This window comes from Rutilus rutilus (assembly GCF_951802725.1).
Source record: "Rutilus rutilus genome assembly, chromosome: 23".
NCBI classification, from domain to species: domain Eukaryota; kingdom Metazoa; phylum Chordata; class Actinopteri; order Cypriniformes; family Leuciscidae; genus Rutilus; species Rutilus rutilus.
In genome coordinates, this window is record NC_140233.1 from 29,960,010 (window position 1) to 29,982,132 (window position 22,123).

Below are 22,123 nucleotides of genomic sequence, written 5' to 3' on the forward strand. Positions count from 1 at the left end.
ATTATTTACTTAGTAATTTAGCTCGCTAGTGAAGTTTTGATGAGAATCACCATTAAATCTGATGCTGGACTTAGCAAATGATGACAAAATGAACTTGTTAAACAAGATAAATGGTCTATGCTTATTTATTAATCGCACAAAGAGGGTGTGAGTAATTGTGATTAAAAAGAAAAATGTATCTACTGACAGCCATATATATAAAAACTTTTGTCTCTTAACTGAGTACAAACTCACAAAACTTTGTGGCAGTTGATCACAGCTGGTATCAGTCTTCTTCTACCCTCATCTGATGTGTTGTATTTCTTGAGGTTCAGCTCATCCAACACCCCCTCTGACATCTGAAGCATGTAGGCGATTGTTGAGCAGTGAGCAGGAGAGAGTTTATTCTCTGAGTGTTTGTCTGATTTCACAAACTCCTGAATCTCTCTGGACAGAGTCTGATCTTTCATTTCCAGCAGACAGAGGAACAGATTGATGGATCTTTCAGTGGGGAGTCCATGTCCACCTTTGATTTTCTCTTGAATGTACTGTGTGGTTTCTCTGATGCTCTCTGAGCTTTTAACTGTGTGTGTCAGTAGATCCTTTAAGAGTCTCTGATTGGACTCCAGTGAGATGCCCAGCAGGAACCGCAAGAACAGATCCAGCTGTCCGTTTTCACTTTTAATGGCTGCATCTACTGCTCCTTTGAGCAAATTATGCAGTGCAAAAAAGGTTAGTGTCTCCATAATAGTGTACAAATTGTAGTAAAAAACATAGAAAGCTGCAAGAAACTCCTGAACGCTCAAATGAATGAAGCTGTAGACTTTCCTCTGATGAATCACAGATTCCTCCTTAAAGATCTCAGTGCAAATACCAGAATACACTGAGGCGTCAGTGACATCTATGCCGCTCTCTCTCAGGTCCTCCTCATAGAACATCACATTGCCCTTCATCAGCTGTTTGAAAGCCACTTCAGCAAGTTTCACAATCACTTCTCTGTTGGACTGCAAGACTTTCTCTGGATCTCTCTCTTCATACTTCTGATTCCTTGTGTTGATCTGAATCATCAGGAAGTGGATGTACATTTCAGTCAGAGTTTGGGGGATTTCTGCACTCATATCTTCTTTCAGGAGCTTTTGAAGCACAGTGGATGAGATCCAGCAGAAGACAGGTATGTGACACATGATGTGGAGGCTTCTTGCTCTTCTGATGTGTGAGATGATTCTACTGGCTTGATGCTCGTTACTGATTCTCTTACTGAAATATTCCTTCTTCTGAGACTCATTGAATCCCTGAATCGCTGTCAGACGGTTGATGTATTTAGAGGGGATCTGATTGGCCGCTGCTGGTCTGGAAGTGATCCAGATGAGAGCTGAGGGAAGCAGATCTCCTTTTATGAGCTTTGACATCAACACACCCACTGATGAAGTCTCAGTCACATCAGAAACTTCCTGAGCGTCTGAAAACATCAGTGGGATTCTGCTTTCATCCAGACCATCAAAGATGAACACAACTTTACACTCCTCATAAATCTTTGAGTCCAGATCTTGAAGTTCAGGATGAAAGTCCAGCAGAAGTCTGTGAAGACTGTACTGATGATCTCTGATCAAGTTCAGCTCTCGAAATGGAAGCACAAACATGAAATCTACATCCTGATTGGCTTTTCCCTCGGCCCAGTCCAGAATGAACTTCTGTACAGAGACAGTTTTTCCGATTCCAGCAATGCCTTTAGTAAGAACAGTCTTGATTTGGTCTTTCTCCTTGCATCCTGGTTCAGGTGAGACTTTAAATATGTCATTACAGTAGATTGGAGTGTCTTGTGAGTGTTGTGTTCTGGACATTTTCTCCATCAGTAAAACCTCATGTTCTTCATTCACTCCTTCACTCTCTCCCTCTATGATGTACAGCTGTGTGTAGATCCTGTTAAGAAGGGTTTCATTCTCTTGGACTTTGGATCCCTCAACAAAGTTCTCATACTTGTTCTTCATGCTGGTTTTGAGTTGGTCTTTGGCTCTCTGAATGACATCGTCCACTGCTTTCTGCAAGTCTCCAGTCTGCAGGGATGCAGTGCATGTCGGAAAGGTTCTGTCAAAAAGACAATGATATTATGATATGAAAAAACTCAATGAGATTGAGTTTCTGACATTTTTATTCATATGAAATGCAGTACAGTAAAGTAGCTACTACATGTTTATACTAACATAGGGTAAGAGGACATGGAATCACTGAATGAAACGGGTCGATTCATGGATCTATTACACTTCACAGACACACCACTGGGTTCTGGAGACTCATCTCTTCCTCCTGGTGATAATGACAAGAGACAAATAAAATGACATGTTATACATATTTACCATAGCACCATTAATCACAATTTACATGAAATCACACTTAAATCGAGTTGGCTTATTGCGATTTTGAAATCACAAAGGCTGCGATTATTTTTTATGTGCAGCTTGTCATTAATGTACGGCTCTGTAAACGCTGCTCCATCTGAAAGCACTGCGAGTTTGAGTCACTTATAACGTGCATTTGAAAAAGCAACACACGTCAAACATCTTTCCAAACATGAGAAGCATTTATGAACCTCTTTTCCAACAAAAGACAACATTTAATAACATGCTTTTACTCCAAACTCACTTTATAACGACAGTTGAGCATCCTTCTGTGAGATGATGTGGCTTCTTACACAGAATAAGGCAGTCGTGTGTTTATTAGTCATGTTTAATCAAAGCGTTTCAATCTTCTGTTTATTCAGCTACAGCGATGATGCCCATAGGAATGATGTGTGTTATCGTACTTCAGCGGAGAGGTATATTTGCCGTGTCTGTGTGAGACACCCTCTGGCGTTCAGATGGCTTAAGCCTTGTCTGTAAAACCTGGGAAAAAAGTCATATAAGAAATGTTATAAGAATAGAGAATAGTTGCGAGATTAAAAGTGAAAAAATGTGAAACATACACAGTTGATAGGTGATTAGTTTAAATCAATTTTAATGAAATCAATTATGATCTCAGCGCTCTCTCATTCGCTGTACAGCTGTCAATCATATCACGTGATTCAACGTGACCATAATCCTGCCCTTCTGCATGACACTGTCCTGTACACTTCCTCGTCCTGTGCTCCGTGAAAATCAAAGCTCAAGAAATATTTCTGCACCTGACACAAGCTTAATAAATGCACGATTTCGATTATATGTGGTTTGTGTGCGATTTTCGTGTGATTTGGGGTATTTTCATATGAATAAAGAATGTTTACTGTATACATGCTAAGCAGGTGTAGCGATTAGCTGCATATAAAATGCTAAATATAACATTTCAACATCATTATATGACTAAACACCACTTTAGATCGCGATTGGAAGTTAATACAAATACTAGATGATGGTTTAAAGTTAGGGTTAGTAGGTTGGGTATGAATGAATGAATGAGGCATTTATATAGCGCTTTATATGTCCCACTGTACACCCAAAGCGCTTTACTATCATGTCAGGGGATCTCTCCTCAACCACCACCAGGGTGCAGCATCCACTGGGATGATGCGACGGCAACCACAGAACAACGGCGCCAGTGCACTCACCACACACCAGCTATAGGTGGAGAGAGGAAAGAGAGTGATAGAGCCAATTCAATGTAAGGGGATTATTAGGAGGGTGGAATGTGGGCCAGGGCTTGTAGGTTGGGTAGTTAGTCGGGTTATATAAAGTTCTGCCCTGAAATAGTTTTCTCATAACAGATGTTTACATGTAGTACGCAAGATAAAATAATAACTGCATTTACATGAGTGAACCAATTCAAGTTAATTTACACAAGATTCTTAATAGGGGTGTAACGGTACACAAAAATATGTTTTTAAGAGATAAAAAGTACCCCATGCCCACGGTTAAATATACAACTGGATTTTTAATGTTGTGAGCCCATTTCTTTTACTGTAGGTCCTGGACATCTTGTTCAGATATATGTTATCATGGATTCTAGCAAATACTAACAGATAGAAAAATCTGCCTCTGCTAGAAATCGTATAATGGGCCGTGTTTGGATCTTCCATCAGGACAACGATCCAAAACAAACATTAAAAGCAACACAAAAATGTGTCACTGAGCACAAAATGAAGCTTATGCCATGGCCGCCCCAGTTCCCTGACCTGAATCCTATAGATTTTTGCAATTTTTTTAAATTAAAGATCAAAAGGATAAACAATGCAGATTTATTTTTACATGTTAATTTTTTTTACACCAAATAGTAATCTTATAATAAATCATGAGCTAAATTTAGTTAGTAGTTAACAGTGAATTAATTATTATGTGCCTCCTCAAGTAAAGTCATGACTAATGTTTGGTATCATTTGAATTTGAACAATTCTGATTCCGATTTCGATTCTGCTTATCGATTCCTTATTTCAATTCTAATAAGGTAAAAAAAAAAAAAAAAAAAACTTAGATCATTCACATTTAGTCTTATTGCAAAACATTTAATTGTAGCTAAATATCATGAGCAAAAATCAACAGGCTAAATAACACTTGCTTGGTGAACGTTTGTTTGTGGTTTAAAAAATATAGAAAAACAACTAGCCTAACTAATATAAATTTCAAGAACATTATTAAAGACAAGTAAACACTCAGGGCCCTATCTTGCACCCAGCGCAATTGACTTTGTACACCGACGCATGTATCATTCCTATTTTGCACCCGCGCAAAGCAGACTTTTCCCTCCACAGACGCACGTCGGTAAATTAGGGAATGAACTTGCGCTCCCGGGGGCGGTTCAGTGAAAAGAGGAGGCGTGTTCCGGCGCAAAGGTCCCCTGGTGCTATTTTGCAGGTTTAGAAAACAATTCCGCCACAGACCAGGAGAAACCTAGTCTAAAGTCAGTGGCACGTTGCGCATGTTTTTCATATGCTGTTTTGAGGGCGCATGCTTGGCCATAATCAATGTAGCGTGTGCACAACGCGCATACACTTCTCTCATCTACACAGACACAGCAGTTCTCATTTTTGCAAATCATAGGCTACATTATTACAAGAAAAAATATTCTACACGAGGGAAATCATTGTTGTGTCCATTAAGATGTAAAAAAATAGGCATAAATATAGCTTACACATTTACCAAAATTATCATACGCCTGTTTAACCGAAGCTAATCTGGGTGTGTTTCTCCATCCCCAATGTCACTTCTCACTGTGTTTTACGGCCCTGACGAGAACGTCGGTCTCCTCGGCTGTGAACCGCTCCTGGCAAATCCACCGTTATAATAGCAATCCGCCATGGAACAAGCGCGCCTGCTCTTAAAGGGAATGTGAGATGTCGCTCTGATTGGTTTATTTCACGTTATGCCCAAACCACACCTATGAATAATGAAGCTACTTCAGACCAACCCATTTTAGATTTGCGTTGGGCGCAAGAGTAGTTTATCCCACCAGTATAATAGCAACAGCGCCCAAGATCCGCCCACAAAGTAACTTGCGTTTTTCATTTAATACTTGCGTTTCAGATCGTTAAAATAGGGCCCTCAGTAATTAAAAAAGAACATTTTTTACAGCTTACTAAATATACGATTGAAATAAAGTGTTTTAAGATTTTCAGGTATTCAGGTACAGAAACTAATCTTCATAAATAAAATATACATTACAAATATAGTTACAAATGTTATTCAGTCAGGAACGAGTGATTATATTATAACTAATATAATATCTAATATTAATTAGATATTAATCTAATCTTCTAATTAATACCAAGGTATAAAAACTAGCCTCTTACCACATCCCGTCGTTAGTTCTTTCAGAATCCCCCCTCATCCCCTTCTCCTTTTATACCATATTTTGCCTGCGTAATAGGGGGCAATCGGAGCTCGAGTAGAATATCCTCTCTGAGCCCCTCATAGAAGACAGCAAGCCAAATCCGTTTACAACTTACACTAAGATGATATGGGCACACAAACTTGTGAATGATCTAATTAAAAAGACACCTCAAACGAGGACTCTAATCAATCTGTAAACTAGGAAACAAACAGGCAATGAACAGAGAAGATTATGAACTAATTAACAAACTAACTGTAAAGAGAAACAGAACACAATGAAAACTGAATAAAAACAGAACATACACGTGACCTATACTGTGCTGCAGAATGACTTGAGAAGCATAGATCTGCATTTCTGCAACATTGAGTAACTTTCATTTTAGAGACAATACATTGTGTTTTTGTTCTGCCAACGAAAGGTTACAAAACAAGCAACAGCAGAATGTTTGTGCATCAGCACTTTCAAGGAATTGATTGAATTGAACTCTGGAGTGGATTCATGGACTGGAGCAGACTCATGGACTGGAGCATACTCATGGACTGGAGCAGACTCATGGACTGCAGTGGACTCATGGACTGGAGCGGACTCATGGACTGGAGCGGACTCATGGACTGCAGAGGACTCATGGACAGGAGCCGACTCATGGACTGGAGCGGACTCATGGACTGGAGCAGACTCATGGACTGCAGTGGACTCATGGACACGAGCCGACTCATGGACTGGAGCAGACTCAAGGACTCAGTGGACTCATGGACAAGAGCCGACTCATGGACAGGAGCGGACTTATGGACTGGAGCAGACTCATGGACTGCAGTGGACTCATGGACAGGAGCGGACTCATGGACAGGAGCGGACTCATGGACTGGAGCATACTCATGGACTGGAGCGGACTCATGGACAGGAGCAGACTCATGGACTGGAGCAGACTCATGGACTGGAGCAGACTCATGGACTGGAGCAGACTCATGGACAGGAGCAGACTCATGGACTGGAGCAGACTCATGGACTGCAGTGGACTCATGGACAGGAGCGGACTCATGGACTGGAGCGGACTCATGGACTGCAGTGGACTCATGGACTGCAGTGGACTCATGGACTGGGGCGGACTCATGGACTGGAGCGGACTCATGGACTGGAGCGGACTCATGGACTGGAGCAGACTCATGGACTGGAGTGGTCTCATGGACTGAAGCGGACTCAAGGACTGGAGCAGACTCATGGACAGGAGCAGACTCATGGACTCAGTGGACTCATGGACTGGAGCGGACTCATGGACTGGAGCGGACATATGGACTGGAGAAGACTCATGGACTGGAGCGGACTCAAGGACTGGAGCAGACTCATGGACAGGAGCAGACTCATGGACTCAGTGGACTCATGGACTGGAGCGGACTCATGGACTGGAGCAGACTCATGGACTGCAGAGGACTCATGGACAGGAGCCGACTCATGGACTGGAGCGGACTCATGGACTGGAGCAGACTCATGGACTGCAGTGGACTCATGGACAGGAGCCGACTCATGGACTGGAGCAGACTCATGGACTCAGTGGACTCATGGACAAGAGCTGACTCATGGACAGGAGCAGACTCGTGGACTCAGTGGACTCATGGACTGGAGCAGACTCATGGACTGCAGTGGACTCATGGACAGGAGCCGACTCATGGACAGGAGCAGACTCATAGACTCAGTGGACTCATGGACTGGAGCGGACTCATGGACTGGAGCAGACTCATGGACTGCAGTGGACTCATGGACAGGAGCCGACTCATGGACTGGAGCGGACTCATGGACTGGAGCAGACTCATGGACTGGAGCGGACTCATGGACTGGAGCAGACTCATGGACTGCAGTGGACTCATGGACAGGAGCCGACTCATGGACAGGAGCCGACTCATGGACTGGAGCAGACTCATGGACTGCAGTGGACTCAAGGACTGGAGCAGACTGATTGGACTGGAGCATACTCATAGACAGGAGCGGACTCATGGATTGGAGAAGACTCAAGGACTGGAGCAGTTTTTCTATAAATTATTTTTTTTTTTTCATCTACGTCTATGATACATGAAAAAGACTCCCATACATCAGACTTGCCTGACGTGGATTTCTTCGCAGTAAACTGACCATTTTCCAGTCCAAGTTGAACGTCCTTCAAGGACAGCGCATCCACACTTTGCTCTGCCATCCTTTTTGCTGTTCTGATATTCTGAAAGGACGTCGGGAACGTGATATTGAATGACCGACCGCTCCTGTTCAAATTACACCGCTACCGTGTTTTAGTCGGAAAATTAATCCCGCGGCACAAAATATCTGGTCGGGTCAGATCACTCCGCCCAAGATCACTCCGCCCAAGTAGCAGTGCTTCGCCTTCTGAGAATATAGTTCCCAGTGTGTATACGGTTAGAAGATGGTTGTGTCTCATGTGACCTTGTTATTCGTACACGCAGTGACTATACAAATCACAACATGTAAATAGGAAAATGTTGGGGTTATTTTGTCACTTATTGGGAGCAGTCGGGTAATTTTTTTTTTTTTCTATTTTTTTTTTTTACAGATCGGGCTTTGGTTGGACTCGGGCTCATTTAGCTTTTCTCCTTTCATCGTGCCCATAACATACGTGCAGAGTGCAGGCTATTTGTATGAAATATTGTTATATTGATAAAATTATAAATATGCAACGCAATATGCGATAGCGTGAGTAACGCGACGCTCGTGCAATGCATTAGATGACAGTTGACCATGCAGAGCATCAGGTTGGAGCGTGGGGAGTTACTAAAAGTTCCCAATACTTCAGGAAAAGCTGCATTTCGAAAGAGTTTTGATTTGATTACCACAACAAACAATGAGCCTGAAGCCTTCAACAGTGGATGCTATTCTTTTTCTTCACAATACTCGCGAATAAACAGTGAATGAGCCTCAGTTCAACGGATTTTTATTATTATTTATTATTATTATTTAACGTTAGCCAGTTGGCGAAGAGTTCTTTGAAAAGTTATCAAAAAAAGGTAGGCCGTAAATCTTTATTTACTGCTGGATCACATTTGGCTATATAATATTCTCTACTGCATGCTTATGCTTCTCTGTAATGGACAGTCTGTATTAATATTTGTGGGCATAATTGTCGGTGGTGGTAGTTATGTTTGAGGCCTATAATACAATTTTACCTAGTAGCGTGTATGTGTGTGCGTCTAGCAGAGACAGCGCGCATCAGAGAGCGCGAGTCAGAGAGAGCTTTAAGTGATATTGATGTTGGTCTCGGGTCGGGTTCGGGCTGAAAAATTGCAGACGTTTTCGGGCTGGGGCCGGATTAGGGCTTGAACACCACAGGCCAGGTCTCGGTTAGGGCTTGATGTTTTGCCCCGTGCAGGGCTCTAAGCAGTATGCTAGCTGGAGCCGTTTACCTCCAGTCTTTGTGGTAAGCTAGGCTAGCGGTGGGTGCGTCAGACAGAGTTACGGCACGCACGGAGATGAAAATGGTATGTATGGACTTATCTAACTCTGGGGGATACGGTGAAAAAGCTAAAGTCCCAAAAAGTCGGCGTGTTCCTTTAACATTACCCCTAAACTTTGACTAGGTGTAATGAATAGTTTAATTGTTAACCATGTGTCCAAAAAAGGAAACAATTTTTAGTGAAGCTTTGTATCGATGCTTGATTCGTTCAATCACAATCACGTGACCAATGACGTCCGAAGCTTCGTATCACAACACACCCACTTGACTGCTTCGTACTTTGATTCAAAGGTCTAAAAATGCGCGACACAGGGAGTGCCCTCATGGGTTGTTAAGGTGTATTGCGTTCAAACACTTTGAAACATTTTAAGGGTAACACTTTAGAATACTGTTCCTTCATTAATGAGGTATGAAAAAAATAGTAGTTATTGATTAGCTAATAGTGAACTACCTCATTCAACTGAGTGCTATTACTTACTAATGTGTTAATCAGAGGTTCTTCTTAGTTAATAGTAGTTATTAGAATGTTAATTGTGCGTTACTCATGTTCCTTTGTAGTTATTCATTAATGAAGGAACAGTATTTGTTGTGGTTTAATTCTTTTCAGGGGAATGACTTCAAAGATATTTGACATCAGAAAAAATTAGACTTTATTAACAAACAAAGCCGAGTGCCCCTCTGCAGAAAGACCCTCCAGAAAGGCCCTCCAGCAAACGTATATACCTACATCCTTCTCCCAAACATGGGAATACATTCTATAGGTATTCTGAGAAATAGTTTGTACCATGTGACTTTACTGAAATAGAATTTTCTGCTGTGACAACACAGCTCTCAGGTTCCAAAGTCAAGCAAAAGTCACCCACAGACAAGGAAATAATAGTGTACAAAAAAACAGTTAAATTACTTATTTTCTAAATAATAAAATCTTCAACATTTTCTAAAGGGTTTCCCACTTTAAGCACCAGTAATTCTAAAGAACACTTCTTACAATGTTCATTAAGCACAAAGCCTCAATAAGCCTTGCCCATTCGGGCTACAGTACATTGGGCTGTAGACTACAGATTTACTTTAATCATGTGAAACTGTGTGTGTGTGTGTGTGTGTGTGTGTGTGTGTGTGTGTGTGTGTGTGTGTGTGTGTGTGTGTGTGTGTGTGTGTGTGTGTGTGTGTGTGTGTGTGTGTGCATGCACCTGCATTTATTACTTCCTCTATTCATGAGTTTTATATGTTTACAAACAGGAAGAATGTCCACATCCACAATACAAAATGTTATCTTTATTGTTTTGAGTTACTAGGAGTATGCAATGGAACAGATCGTTGTCATGTAGGCTATTTAATATATTGATTCATTAATTTATTCATCTATCCATTCATTCATTAATTTATACATACATTCATTTTTGCTTCTAAGATTAACGCGTTGGTCGGTTGTGAAACATTTTGCGACACTGCGCTTTCACCAGCAGAGGTCCTCATCGAGCTCTGATTCCAAAAGCTTCTGATTTGAAAAAGAAATACATTTTTCCTTAGCCACAAATATTGTGTAGGCTAGCTTACGCCTGCCCTGTGTATGCTCTCTTTTTTATGTAAGATAGGCCTATTGCAAATAAAAAAATTAGATTGACAGTCTCTGATAATGAGAATCAATTCTCAGCCAGTCCTATACTATTATACATACATACTGTATATGTTTTTGGCAGTTCTCATTTCATCAATACATCTGTGGCAGGACAGCGCTGAGTGAGCCTCACGGAGGAGCTCTGGAAGGATAAAACGACGACTGACAACAGAGAAGGACGAGAGAAGACCAGGCCTGTGCCATTTTAAGTTGTTATTATGTTTGCATAATGCGTCAGTCGTCCGTGAGGGCCTGCTGGTTCTCGCCTCGTTGTTCCCTGAACTTCAAATTCCGTTACTACATCATTAACCACATCATAAGACATTTAACGATAAAGTAAATTTGCATTGATACGAATTAATGTGAATAATATATTATAAAATTCATCCCTTGTCCAAAACTCAGCGTATTGTCTAAAATAAAAAGTTATGACTGCTGTGTACTACACTTAAATCGATATTAAATATTGATCTGCACTTCACTACAATGTAAATGCATATGCTTTACACTGTCCAGTGTGTCAGACAGATTTTGATAGTTGGACAGTAGAGTAAGGGGTAATTATTGGTCCAGATGCAAGGTACATTAATACCTGAAATAAGCAAATAATAGCCATTTGTCTGGCGCCTGTAGGTAGCCTACACAGAAGAAAGCTCTATCTAGGTGCTGCTTGTGTCCTGTTATACTGTAGGCAGCTGCAATAAACGGTTCAAGAATCCACAGCGGATTTTGTTGCACGGAACTGAAGAACTGATGACGGCACAGACTGATCTCAGGTTGACTGATCCGTGGAAAGCAGCATTTCATTACCGTCCACGTGTTCGATTATTCAAGCTCAAGCATTTTCTACCCATGAACCTAAAATTGAAAAATCAAACTGAATTCTTGTTCTTTCTTTCGTTCTTTCTTTCTTTAGTTCTTTCTTTCTTTCTTTTCACAGGCACAGTTTTCTTATTTCATTTCAAATTGAAAAACAAATTCAAACCGTACGCAGACCCTCGGCCCGTTGTGTTTTGAATTTTTGCATCTTATTATGTGAATATAAATTTGCTTGTGCAATTGCAAAGAAATTGTAGAGTTTGAGTTATAAATACTGCTCTCAGTTATGCTATGGTGATCTTCATATATTCTTTCATATATTCTTTATCTATGATCTCTCTATTACTTCTCAGTTGTTTGTGTTCCTCTGTTTGAAACACTGTAGTACATGTGTAGAAATGCAGTGCCTTTAATAAGCCTGAAAGTGTGGTAAATGTGATACACTGGTTTTTGTAATGTAAAAAGAGCACTAGCACATCTAGAAACATCAGGATATCTGCCTTGTTTTAACGTAAAATCGGGTGCGGCTCTTTGTAACTCTCAGGCTTCTGGTGTCCTTATCTGCACTTCTTCTTTTTTAACCACAGGTTGAAAACAATAGCTTACTATGTGGCAAAAAAAAGAAGGATAAATGATCAAAAGTATGCATGACTATCTATAATATTATACAATTATACATAAAAACTAAATTATTTTAACAAATATTATAATATAAAAAAATCTTTCAGTGTAAATATTAAAATTGATTTACTTTGACTGTAATAATCAGCATTTCTGTGACATTTTAGTGAAGTAAGTCTGCACATTAAACAGCTGAAATAAAGATCTATCCCATGTAAAGAGAAGTAAAAACCTAAATCACTTAGGCATCTTACCAGCTGTTTAAATATTCAGTGTGAAGAGGTTTAAAGCCTCGGAGTCAGCGACGAATCGGCAGCTGGCAACAGGAAGTTAACCGTCACTAAAACTGAATATCCCAAAACACCCGACATCCACTTTCATTTACAACCAGAAGTAGGAGGTTCCTGCAGCTAAAGGCAAATAATGACAAGAGAGTGATCACACTCAATTAATAATAATACTTATAATTGTGATTAAAATTCGTTATTACAAGTATTTGATTTCTCATAAAAGAAAAAAAAGGAAATGTAATCTGTTGATTATTACTGTGATTGCAATGTAGATAATGCTTGAGACTGTAATAAGATGCATTACATCTTGTATTCTTACAGTGCTTGATGAGTGGTTAGCTAATCTATAAGTTTACATAATTAGCTGTAATTGTAGTGATAGTGTATTTGTATATGCGAGTACTAAAACTAACCACTAGCTGTCAGTAGTGAGTCAGTGCTCTGTTCCTGACCTGAAACTGAAGAAATGCTACAAAACTGTTTCTTTACTAGATCAAGAAACATTAGAAACGGCGCTTGTTATTTCAGCTGTGCAAAGTCAGTTTATTATGTTGCTTGATGATGGAAACTGGTACTATTTGTTATCATATTATTATCATTTATTATAGTAACAGTAATAATCATAAACACACTAGATTGTAGCGCAAATAGTTTTATCGTTTGCTGCACTTTGTTATTTTTCCAGGCGACTTATGACTTCTACGTCAGAATGCAACAACTTAAAAAGATTCTGCAAAGGATGGCTGGAATCTCTCATCATTAACTCGGCCTTCCTCAGAGTCCTGGCTTTGTACAAACTATTCAAATCATTCAGGGTGGTGCCAACAATCTTACCACACACTTTAACAATTCCCTGTAATCTATTTCTGTTTTTAAGATTAAGTGATCCATACCAACACACAAATGAAAAAGTAATAACAGACTCAATTAAACAAGAATAAAACAAGCATGATCATTAAAAACCACAGGAGAGATGACTGTACGATTCTTCCTAAAATCTACAATCATCTCTTTAGTTTTAAATACATTGATATCCAAAAAGGACAATTTACACTAATCAATAAAATCTGTCAATGCAGAACCATGATCAGGATCCTCATTATTAAGGAGGGAAACTGTCACAGTGTCTGGTTTTGTGTATCTGGTTGTGGGTGTGGGCTCTGGAGGTGTGGTGCTTGTTTGTTGCTTAGTAACCAGCTGATTACTTAATCAGTCCGCAGCTGCAGCTAGTTCATTCTGTTTGTTAGCTGCCTATATCTAGCGGGAGTGATTATTGTATGTTGTCGGTTCGTTTCTCTTGTCACTCTTGTGTATGCTCTCTTATCCAGTTCCGGTGTCTGAGTTTCCTGATGGAATTATTACCGCAGCTAGGAAATAATGGGATAGGATCGATCTCGTCTGTGTTCCCAGACTTCTGGAGATCGTTGGACTCCTCTTCTTCCAGTACCGTTTGACATCCGCTCAAGGACTATTTATAACACTCATCCTCTCCTGTATGTCTGCTTCCAGGTCGCCAGCCTGCCAATCGTGGTGTTTTGAGTGTTTCCATCAGTTCAACCTGCTTGTCAAACTGTTTGCTTGCATTTGGATCTAAGACTCTCTTTGTGACAGAAACAATCACTGAATCATCTGCAAACTTAATGATATGACGCCTCGCTAGTTGCGTCCGACACTCATTGGTATAAAGCATAAATAAAAGAGGTGAAAGAACATATCTTTGCGGTGACCCAGTAGAAGAAAAAAGTACATCAGATAAAAAAACATTTACCTTCACACGTTGAGACCTATTGGTTAAAAAATCCATCAGCCAACATATCAATCCAAAATCAATATTATGAACACTCTTTAACCTTTCTGCTAGGATATGAGGTTGGATACAATTAAAGGCTGATGAAAAATTAATGAAAATCGAATTTGCAAAAGTTTTTGCGCCCTCAAGGTGTGCCAAAATCATGTTTAATAGGGTACATATCGCATCAACACCCCTGCCTGACCTGTAGGCAAACTGAAGCGGATCTAGATTAGCCTGTACCGTGGTCAGAAGCGCATCCTTCACAATCCTTTCAAATGTTTTCATTATCAGAGACATAAGTTGAACCACTGGAGTCACGTGGACTATTTTAACAAAGTCTTTTCAACCTTTCTGGGCCTTGAAAGTGGTCGTTGCATTGTTGTCTATGGAATGTCAGAAAGCTCTCAGATTTCATCAAAAATATCTTAATTTGTATTCCGTAGATGAACGAAGGTCTTATGGGTTTGGAACAACATGAGGGTGAGTAATTAATGACAGAATTTTAATTTCTGGGTTAACTTACCCCCTGTAGTGTCGGTTTATTGCACAATAATAGCCATTATAAAAGTATAAGTAAAAGCTTTTATTAGGCCTACTAGCATATTGGCTGTTTATTAGTACATATAAAACACATATGGCCTTATTCTGCATGACCATATTCTACATCCCAATCCTACCCAATACATAAACTAAACAACTACCATACTAACTATTGATAAGCAGTAATTAGGAGTTTATTGAGGCAAAAGTCATAGTTAATAGTTAGTTAATAGTGGAAATTTGACTAATATACAGTGTGACCATATAAAGTATAAGAAGCTTATACAATAGGAAATAAGGACAAGCAAACGATTTAGTCAAACGTACAAAGTCAGCGCTCAACGGTGTTTATAGGAATATAAAGTTATGAAACTTAACTTTGCCCTCAGCCAAAACGATATGCCCAGGGAACAAATTTTAGATCCATGAGACCAAAGATTGCCCATTAAATATACACAAGACAAATTATATATCATATAAACCATTATAGAGACATCAGATCCAGCGGCAAATGTCAGAAGGACTAGCCAAGGTAAGGCTGTTCTCGGCAGGGTACAAGAGTGCTGATCGCCTGGATCTCACAACTCCGAAATGAATGAACAAAAACACAGGCAAATACTATGACAAAGAAAACCATGACTACAAACTAAACAGAACAAGATGATGAAACTGAACAAAACCTAGACGTGAGACCATCCTTATAGGTGCAGATTTAGTACTGTATTGTCTATATTAAATTATTCATGATATAGATATTTATGTTATTTAAAAAAGCTTTTTTTCAGACAACTTGTTGATAAAAAAGAACTCAATATTGAATAACTTAAAATAGCAAAAACAGGAATTTTCACAATGATTTGATGATTCGTATATATTTCATGATTAGTGTGTTTTACTTTCATTTTCATGGACTCTTAGATTGTTTCTCTTTTTTTAGCTGTTTCCTTTGTTTCATTTTCCCGCTCTTTGTTGGTTACTTTGGCTATTGATTAGTTAGCACACCTGTTCATATTTGAGTTCATTATTCTTGTGTATTTAAAGTCCCTTCATTCAGTTCATTGTCCAGTATTGTTTGTGCCATGAGCACTGTTTCATTGTGTTTAAACCCTTTTGGAGATCTGCTATTTTACTTAGCTGCTATTTTGAACTACTTCGCCTATCTTCATCCTCATTTAACTTTACAGAATACTGGACCTAAAAGATTTGGATATCGCTTCCTTTAACGTTGCCCCAATGCAGAGGGCCAAAGGGGCTGTTATTATTTGTTTCAGGGCGGATGTAACCTGGAGGATTATGTGGAGGAGTTTGTCAGCGTTAACAATCACGCCAACTGCGATGACCTGACACTCATGGAGGGGTTCCGGAGCAGACTGGACGATGAGATTCAGATTGTAATTCTTAAGAGGGATTCCTGTTGGACCCTGGTGGAATATATCAACTTCGCCCTGTGGGTTGATGGATCCTCTTTTGCAGTGGGCAAAGTTGAAGAGGATTCCGTTCCTAGCGTCCAGCTCCACTTAACATCAATCAGCACTCCAGATCCAGAGGCTATGACCATTGCGGATAAGAAACCAGACTGAGAGACCCAGCTTATACCCCACCACGGACATCATGCAAGAGCCAATGCCTGCAACTGAGCCAGCATTCCTGGCTCTGATTTCCTGGCTCTGCCTCGTCCCTCCGTGTCCTCAGCTCCACCTTGGCCCGTCGACCAGTCCGCTCTGCCCTGGATCCTCACCCCCTCGGCTCTACCTAGGATCATCGTCCTTCCTGGTCCAATGGGCTCCCTCATCCCACTGGCTCCTTCTCGGTCAGTCATCACTCTACCGTCGCCACAGACTTCCGGACCTTCGGCTGCGCCCCATTCTCCATACCTATAGCTCCGTCAGGCTCCTCCTTCCCTCTGGCTCTGCCTCTGTCTTCACACACGCCATCGTCGCCTCAGTCCCCCGGCACCACTGGCTCCTCCTCAGCCGCTCGTCACCACGGTTCCACCTTGGTCTCCTGGTTCATTGGTGTCACCTGGTCTCTCGTTCCATCAGATTCCGCCTGGGCATCCACATCTCCCGGCGTCACCTCTGTCGGTTAGTCACAAAACTCTACCAAGATTTTTTAGACCGCAAGGCCCAGGTCAGTTGAGAGTTTGTGGTGAGGTAATAAGGCAATATTAAATACATGCAATAGTTTTTAAACATATATACTAATCCAAAATGAATATAGGACTTATTGGCTACATCACAAATGAAGTTATGCAGCCTTCAGATAATTTGTGTAAGGATTTCCACTTTCAGACCAAAAGGGAAATTCAAAATAGACATCAAGCATGACCTCTCAGTCTCCATGGAGAAGCAAAACAAACTTTAGTGGGCGAAACATCTGTTTATTCCATTTGCCTCTGGCTATGTGTGTTTGAGTGTCTATTATGAATGGGGAATGTGTGTGTATTTTGTGTACAGCAGGCAGAAAATCTCCTTTTCTCTGGGCTTTTCCTCATCGTAGCGTGTCTGTGGTTTCCATTATTTCACAGACATTTCCAAAACACTTTCCTCTACCGCATGCCATAACACTTAAGAAGGGGAGCAGTCCAACATTTCTTAAATGCAAAGCACTTGAAGACAAATAAATAAATGGTAACACTTTACAATAAGGTTTCGTTAGTTAACTACATTAGTTAACATGAACTAATAATGAACTGCACTTTGACAGCATTTATTAATATTTGTTAATGTTAATTTCAACATGTACAAATACATTATTATAATCAAATGTTGTATTTGTTAATATTAGTTAATGCAGTGTGAACTAACATGAAAAAACAATGAAAAACTGTATTTTTTTATTAAATAACCTTAACAAAGATTAACAAATACAATAACAAATGAATTGCTTATGGTTAGTTAATACATTAACTAATGTTAACAAATGAAACCTTATTGTAAAGTCTTACCAAACAAATAAATAAAAAAATATGCAGTGGCTCTTCTATTATCTGTGACATTTATATTTTATTTTATATATTATATTATCTGTACAAGATATGAAAGATATAACGTTCCTTCAGCTTTCATATTTCTGCAATTATTTACACTTAATTACATTTAATAAGTACAACACTAAACAATTACTGTGATAATTATGCCCTGTGAAGTGTAACACGGTATATGCGGTAACACTTTATAATAACTGCACGCTATTAATCATTAGTTAAGCATTAGTAAACAGTTAATTCGTCATTTATAAAGCATTAATAGACATTAATAAGCAGTTTATAAATACAGCTATAAATGCTTTATTCTTGATTTATAAGCATATCTATAATGTGTTTAATAATTGTATTTTCATACTTTATTAATGATCAATTTATCATTTATAAATGAAGTATAGCATTATTTACAAAGCAGTTATTTAGGAGTTGTCAGTGGTTCATAAGATCACTTAGAAAGTGTAAGTAAATGATTAATAAACTGTTTAAATACATATTTTTCAGACAGTAATAGTTACTTAGTGTGTTAATACTGTAAATGGTTTATTAACATGTATTTCTACTGTAATTCATGATTAATTCAGGTAGTTATAAAGCATTTACTAGTGGTCAGTTAACTATTTTTGTGAGCTCATCTAAAGTGAGGACTAGTTATACTTTGTAAAGCATTTATAAAGGAGAACACATTCAAAAAACATATTTTTATGTTTTTTTTATCACTGTTTTGTTTGTTTACTTTTTCTGTTTAGAAGATAACTGAGTCTTTAAATCTCCTTTATAAACGCTTTACAAGGCATAACTAGTCCTTACTTTAGATGAGCTCACAAAAAATAGTTAACTGACCACTACTAACTGCTTTATAACTACCTGAATCTACTACATTTACTTACACTTTCTAAGTGATCTTATTAATCAGTGACAACACCTACTTTGTAAATAATGTAACTGCTTTGTAAATAATGCTATACTTCATTTAGAAATGATAAATTGATCATTAATAAAGTATGAAAATACAATTATTAAACACATTACATATATGCTTATAAATCAAGAATAAAGAATTTATATCTGTATTTATAAACTGCTTATTAATGTCTATTAATGCTTTATAAATGATGAATTAACTGTTTAGTAATGCTTAACTAATGATTAATAGCATGCAGTTATTATGAAGTTTTACCCAGGATGCTGATTCAGATTTGTTATTAGTATTATTATTAAATGAAAAAAAAAAAAAAAACATCATCATAATTAAAAATATAATGCTACAACTTTCTTCGACTTTATTCAAAACTGCTTATCAGGACAATTGAACAGTGCCTGTTAGTAATTCATCTGTTTTTTCAACATATGTTTCTGAGTTGAAACAACAAACTGTATGTCAGGGTTCTGCCTTGTTATACCCTTTCAGTTTAGTCTTCATTGTGCCCTAGTTAGTTTCCTTAGTTACTGATCATGTTCACCTGTTTCCCGTTAAGTTCCCTCATGTGTATACTCTGTGTTCTGGTCAGTCCTTTGTCGGTTCTCGTTGTTAGTAAATGTGATTAGTGTGTTATCCTCAGTGTATATTTCTGATTCTCTTCTCTGTGTTCATTAAAGTATCTTTGTTGAGTTTTCCTGCTTTCATGCGTTTGCTCCAGGGGTGGATTTAATGACATGGGGGCCCCATCATTGAGGTTCCTTTCTCTCTTGTTGACACTCTTGGTGTGGTTCACTTGCCATATCATAATTTTCACCCCAGTGCAGTTACGGTAGGCTACTCACGTTTAAAAGGGTTACAACAGTATTAGCGTAGGTTGGACACACAATTCAAAATTTTAAAAAAGATTTATTTGTATCTATTTTAACTACAAATTTAATTTAAAATGAAAAAAAAAAATATGAAAATTAAATTCAAAATTTGCACACTAAGCTAACTGATTATTTCAACGAAAAGTGCATTATGGGCAGCGCATTCAATGGGGTCCTTTACAGAAACGAGTGAGCGCCATTATAAAAATATAAATATAATACACACTGTTGGTCAGTATTTAGTTACAGCTTCAGAAGCATGATCATTTTCATTTGCTACAAGCACAAGAAGTGTGTTCAAAGCGGATGCGCAGACGGTTGTCGTGGTAACAAACACCACAGCAATTCAATTCCCATGTATTTGTGTAGCGCTTTTCACAATACATATTGTTTCTGTCATGATTCATGAATCCACCGTCTCTCTCTCGTCCTACATGCTGTGTGTGTGTGTCTGTGGGCGTGGTCTCTGATCACTGCTGATTACAGCATCAGCTGTACCCACTTGTTTGTGCCTTTATATGTTCAGTAACTGGTGTCTCATGTTGTCAGAGCATTGTGGTGTTTCCCCGGTGTGTGATCCTGTTCCTGTTCCCGTGCTGTTCGTTGGGTTGTGGATTTTATTTGTGTCTTCGTGACTGACGTCTGTCTGGATTCCCGCACTTCTGCACTGAATCACCGTGCACTGCCACAGAGGATTGACTGCACTGGATCACCGAGCACCACCACCAAGTTGCCTACCAAGGTCCCTGCGTCACCTTCCATCTGTGTTTTTGTCCGCCTGACCTGCATCAATTCCCTTTTGCCTAATAAAGCGTTTTACTTGAACTTGCATCCAGCCTCGTGATTGTTACAGAACGCTCTGACCACATCATAGATGCAGCAAGTTCGATTGCATGGGACGAGTTCGCCTCTTGCAGCTTCGCGAGAATGGACCAACAGGAGGAGAGCATCTCCAATACAGGTCGGGCGGTCCAAGCGCTTGTGACGCAGGTGTCTGAGCTCACCCAACAGCTACAACATCTAAGGGCTCCCACTGCACCGCCAACACCGCCCGTTCAGCCCATTCCACCAGAGTCGCAGACTCATCGTGAGCCACGCCTACCCACACCTGAGGGATATTCAGGTGAGCCTGAGTTTTGCAGAGCTTTTCTTACCCGATGCTCTATGCATTTCTCGTTACAGCCACAAACATTCAGCCAGGAACAGTCTAAGGTGGCGTTTGTCCTCACGCTGCTTTCGGGCAAGGCGGCTCTTTGGGGAACGGCGGTGTGGGAGAACCAAGACCCATGCTGCGCCTCGTTCCAGGCACTCTCGGAGGAGATGAGGAGACTTTTCGATCGTGCGGTGGCGGGTAGGGAGATTGCTCGGTGTCGGAATACTCAATCCAATTCCGCACCCTGGCCGCAGAGTGCCGATGGAACGAGGAGGCGCAGTGGGACAGATTCCTGCATGGGTTGGCTGATCGTGTCCAGAAAGAGATTTACATGCTGGATCTTCCTCCAAGCTTGAATGGACTAATTGAGTTGGCACTGAGGGTCGATGCTCAGTTGAGCAAGAGGAGTCGCTTCCATTGGAGTCATCATTTTGGCGGCGTGGAGGACTGCCAATTCAGCAGCGCGGACACGGTCAGCCCCGTTTCAGATCACGAACCCATGCAGGTGGGCAGAGCTCGGCTTTCCCAAGAGGAGAGAGAAAGGCGGAGGTCCCAAGGACTTTGCTTATACTGCGGCAAAGCGGGCCACTTCATCCATTCCTGCCCAGTAAAAGACCACGCCCGGTAGTAACTAGTAGGCTACTATCGGGTGGGATCTCCACCAAGAAGACCTCATCATCTACACTCCTCTTGGTAAGACTGAGGTGGGCAACACTCACATGACACCAAGGCCTTACTGGACTCGGGGGCTGAAGATAATTTTATGGACGCTAGATTTGCTCACCAACTTCAGCTCCCCATCTCACCACTCACGCACAAGATATCCGTCACTGCTCTTAATGGCCAGGAACTTCCCAGGATTTCTCACATTACTGAATCCATTTCACTCATTACATCTGGCAACCATACTGAGACTATAACCTTTCTCCTCATGGACTCACCGCTCGCACCTATAGTACTTGGCCATCCCTGGCTCGCTCAACACAACCCCAGAGTCGACTGGGGTCACAATTCTGTATCTGCTTGGAGTAATACGTGTCACGAGTCATGTCTAGTGTCTGCCTGTTCGTCTGTACCTGTTTCTGTGTTCCAGGAGGAGGCAGTGAATTTGTCTAACGTGCCCGAGGAGTACCAGGACCTGAAGGAGGTGTTCAGTAAGTCCCGCGCTGCTTCTCTCCCTCCGCATCGTCCCTATGACTGTGCCATAGATTTAGTGCCAGGTGAGTCTCCGCCTAACGGCAAGTTATATTCGCTTTCTGTTCCAGAAAAGGAGGTTAAGGAGAAATATATTTC

The 22,123-nt window shown here is 40.2% G+C and overlaps 1 protein-coding gene across 1 annotated transcript in view; it reads right to left on the reverse strand.

The window, feature by feature from the left end:
* Positions 1-12,629, reverse strand: part of LOC311282745 (protein NLRC3-like) — a 39,756-nt gene extending 27,127 nt beyond the window's left edge. The window contains exons 1-4 of the mRNA XM_084396763.1: positions 12,536-12,629; positions 2,620-2,858; positions 2,181-2,283; positions 235-2,064 (exon numbers count right to left, since the gene is read on the reverse strand). Of these exons, the coding sequence (XP_084252889.1) occupies positions 235-2,064; positions 2,181-2,227 (1,877 nt within the window). The 5' untranslated portion in view covers positions 2,228-2,283; positions 2,620-2,858; positions 12,536-12,629. The remainder of the gene's footprint in view (positions 1-234; positions 2,065-2,180; positions 2,284-2,619; positions 2,859-12,535) is intronic.
* Between the last annotated feature and the right edge of the window lie 9,494 nt (positions 12,630-22,123).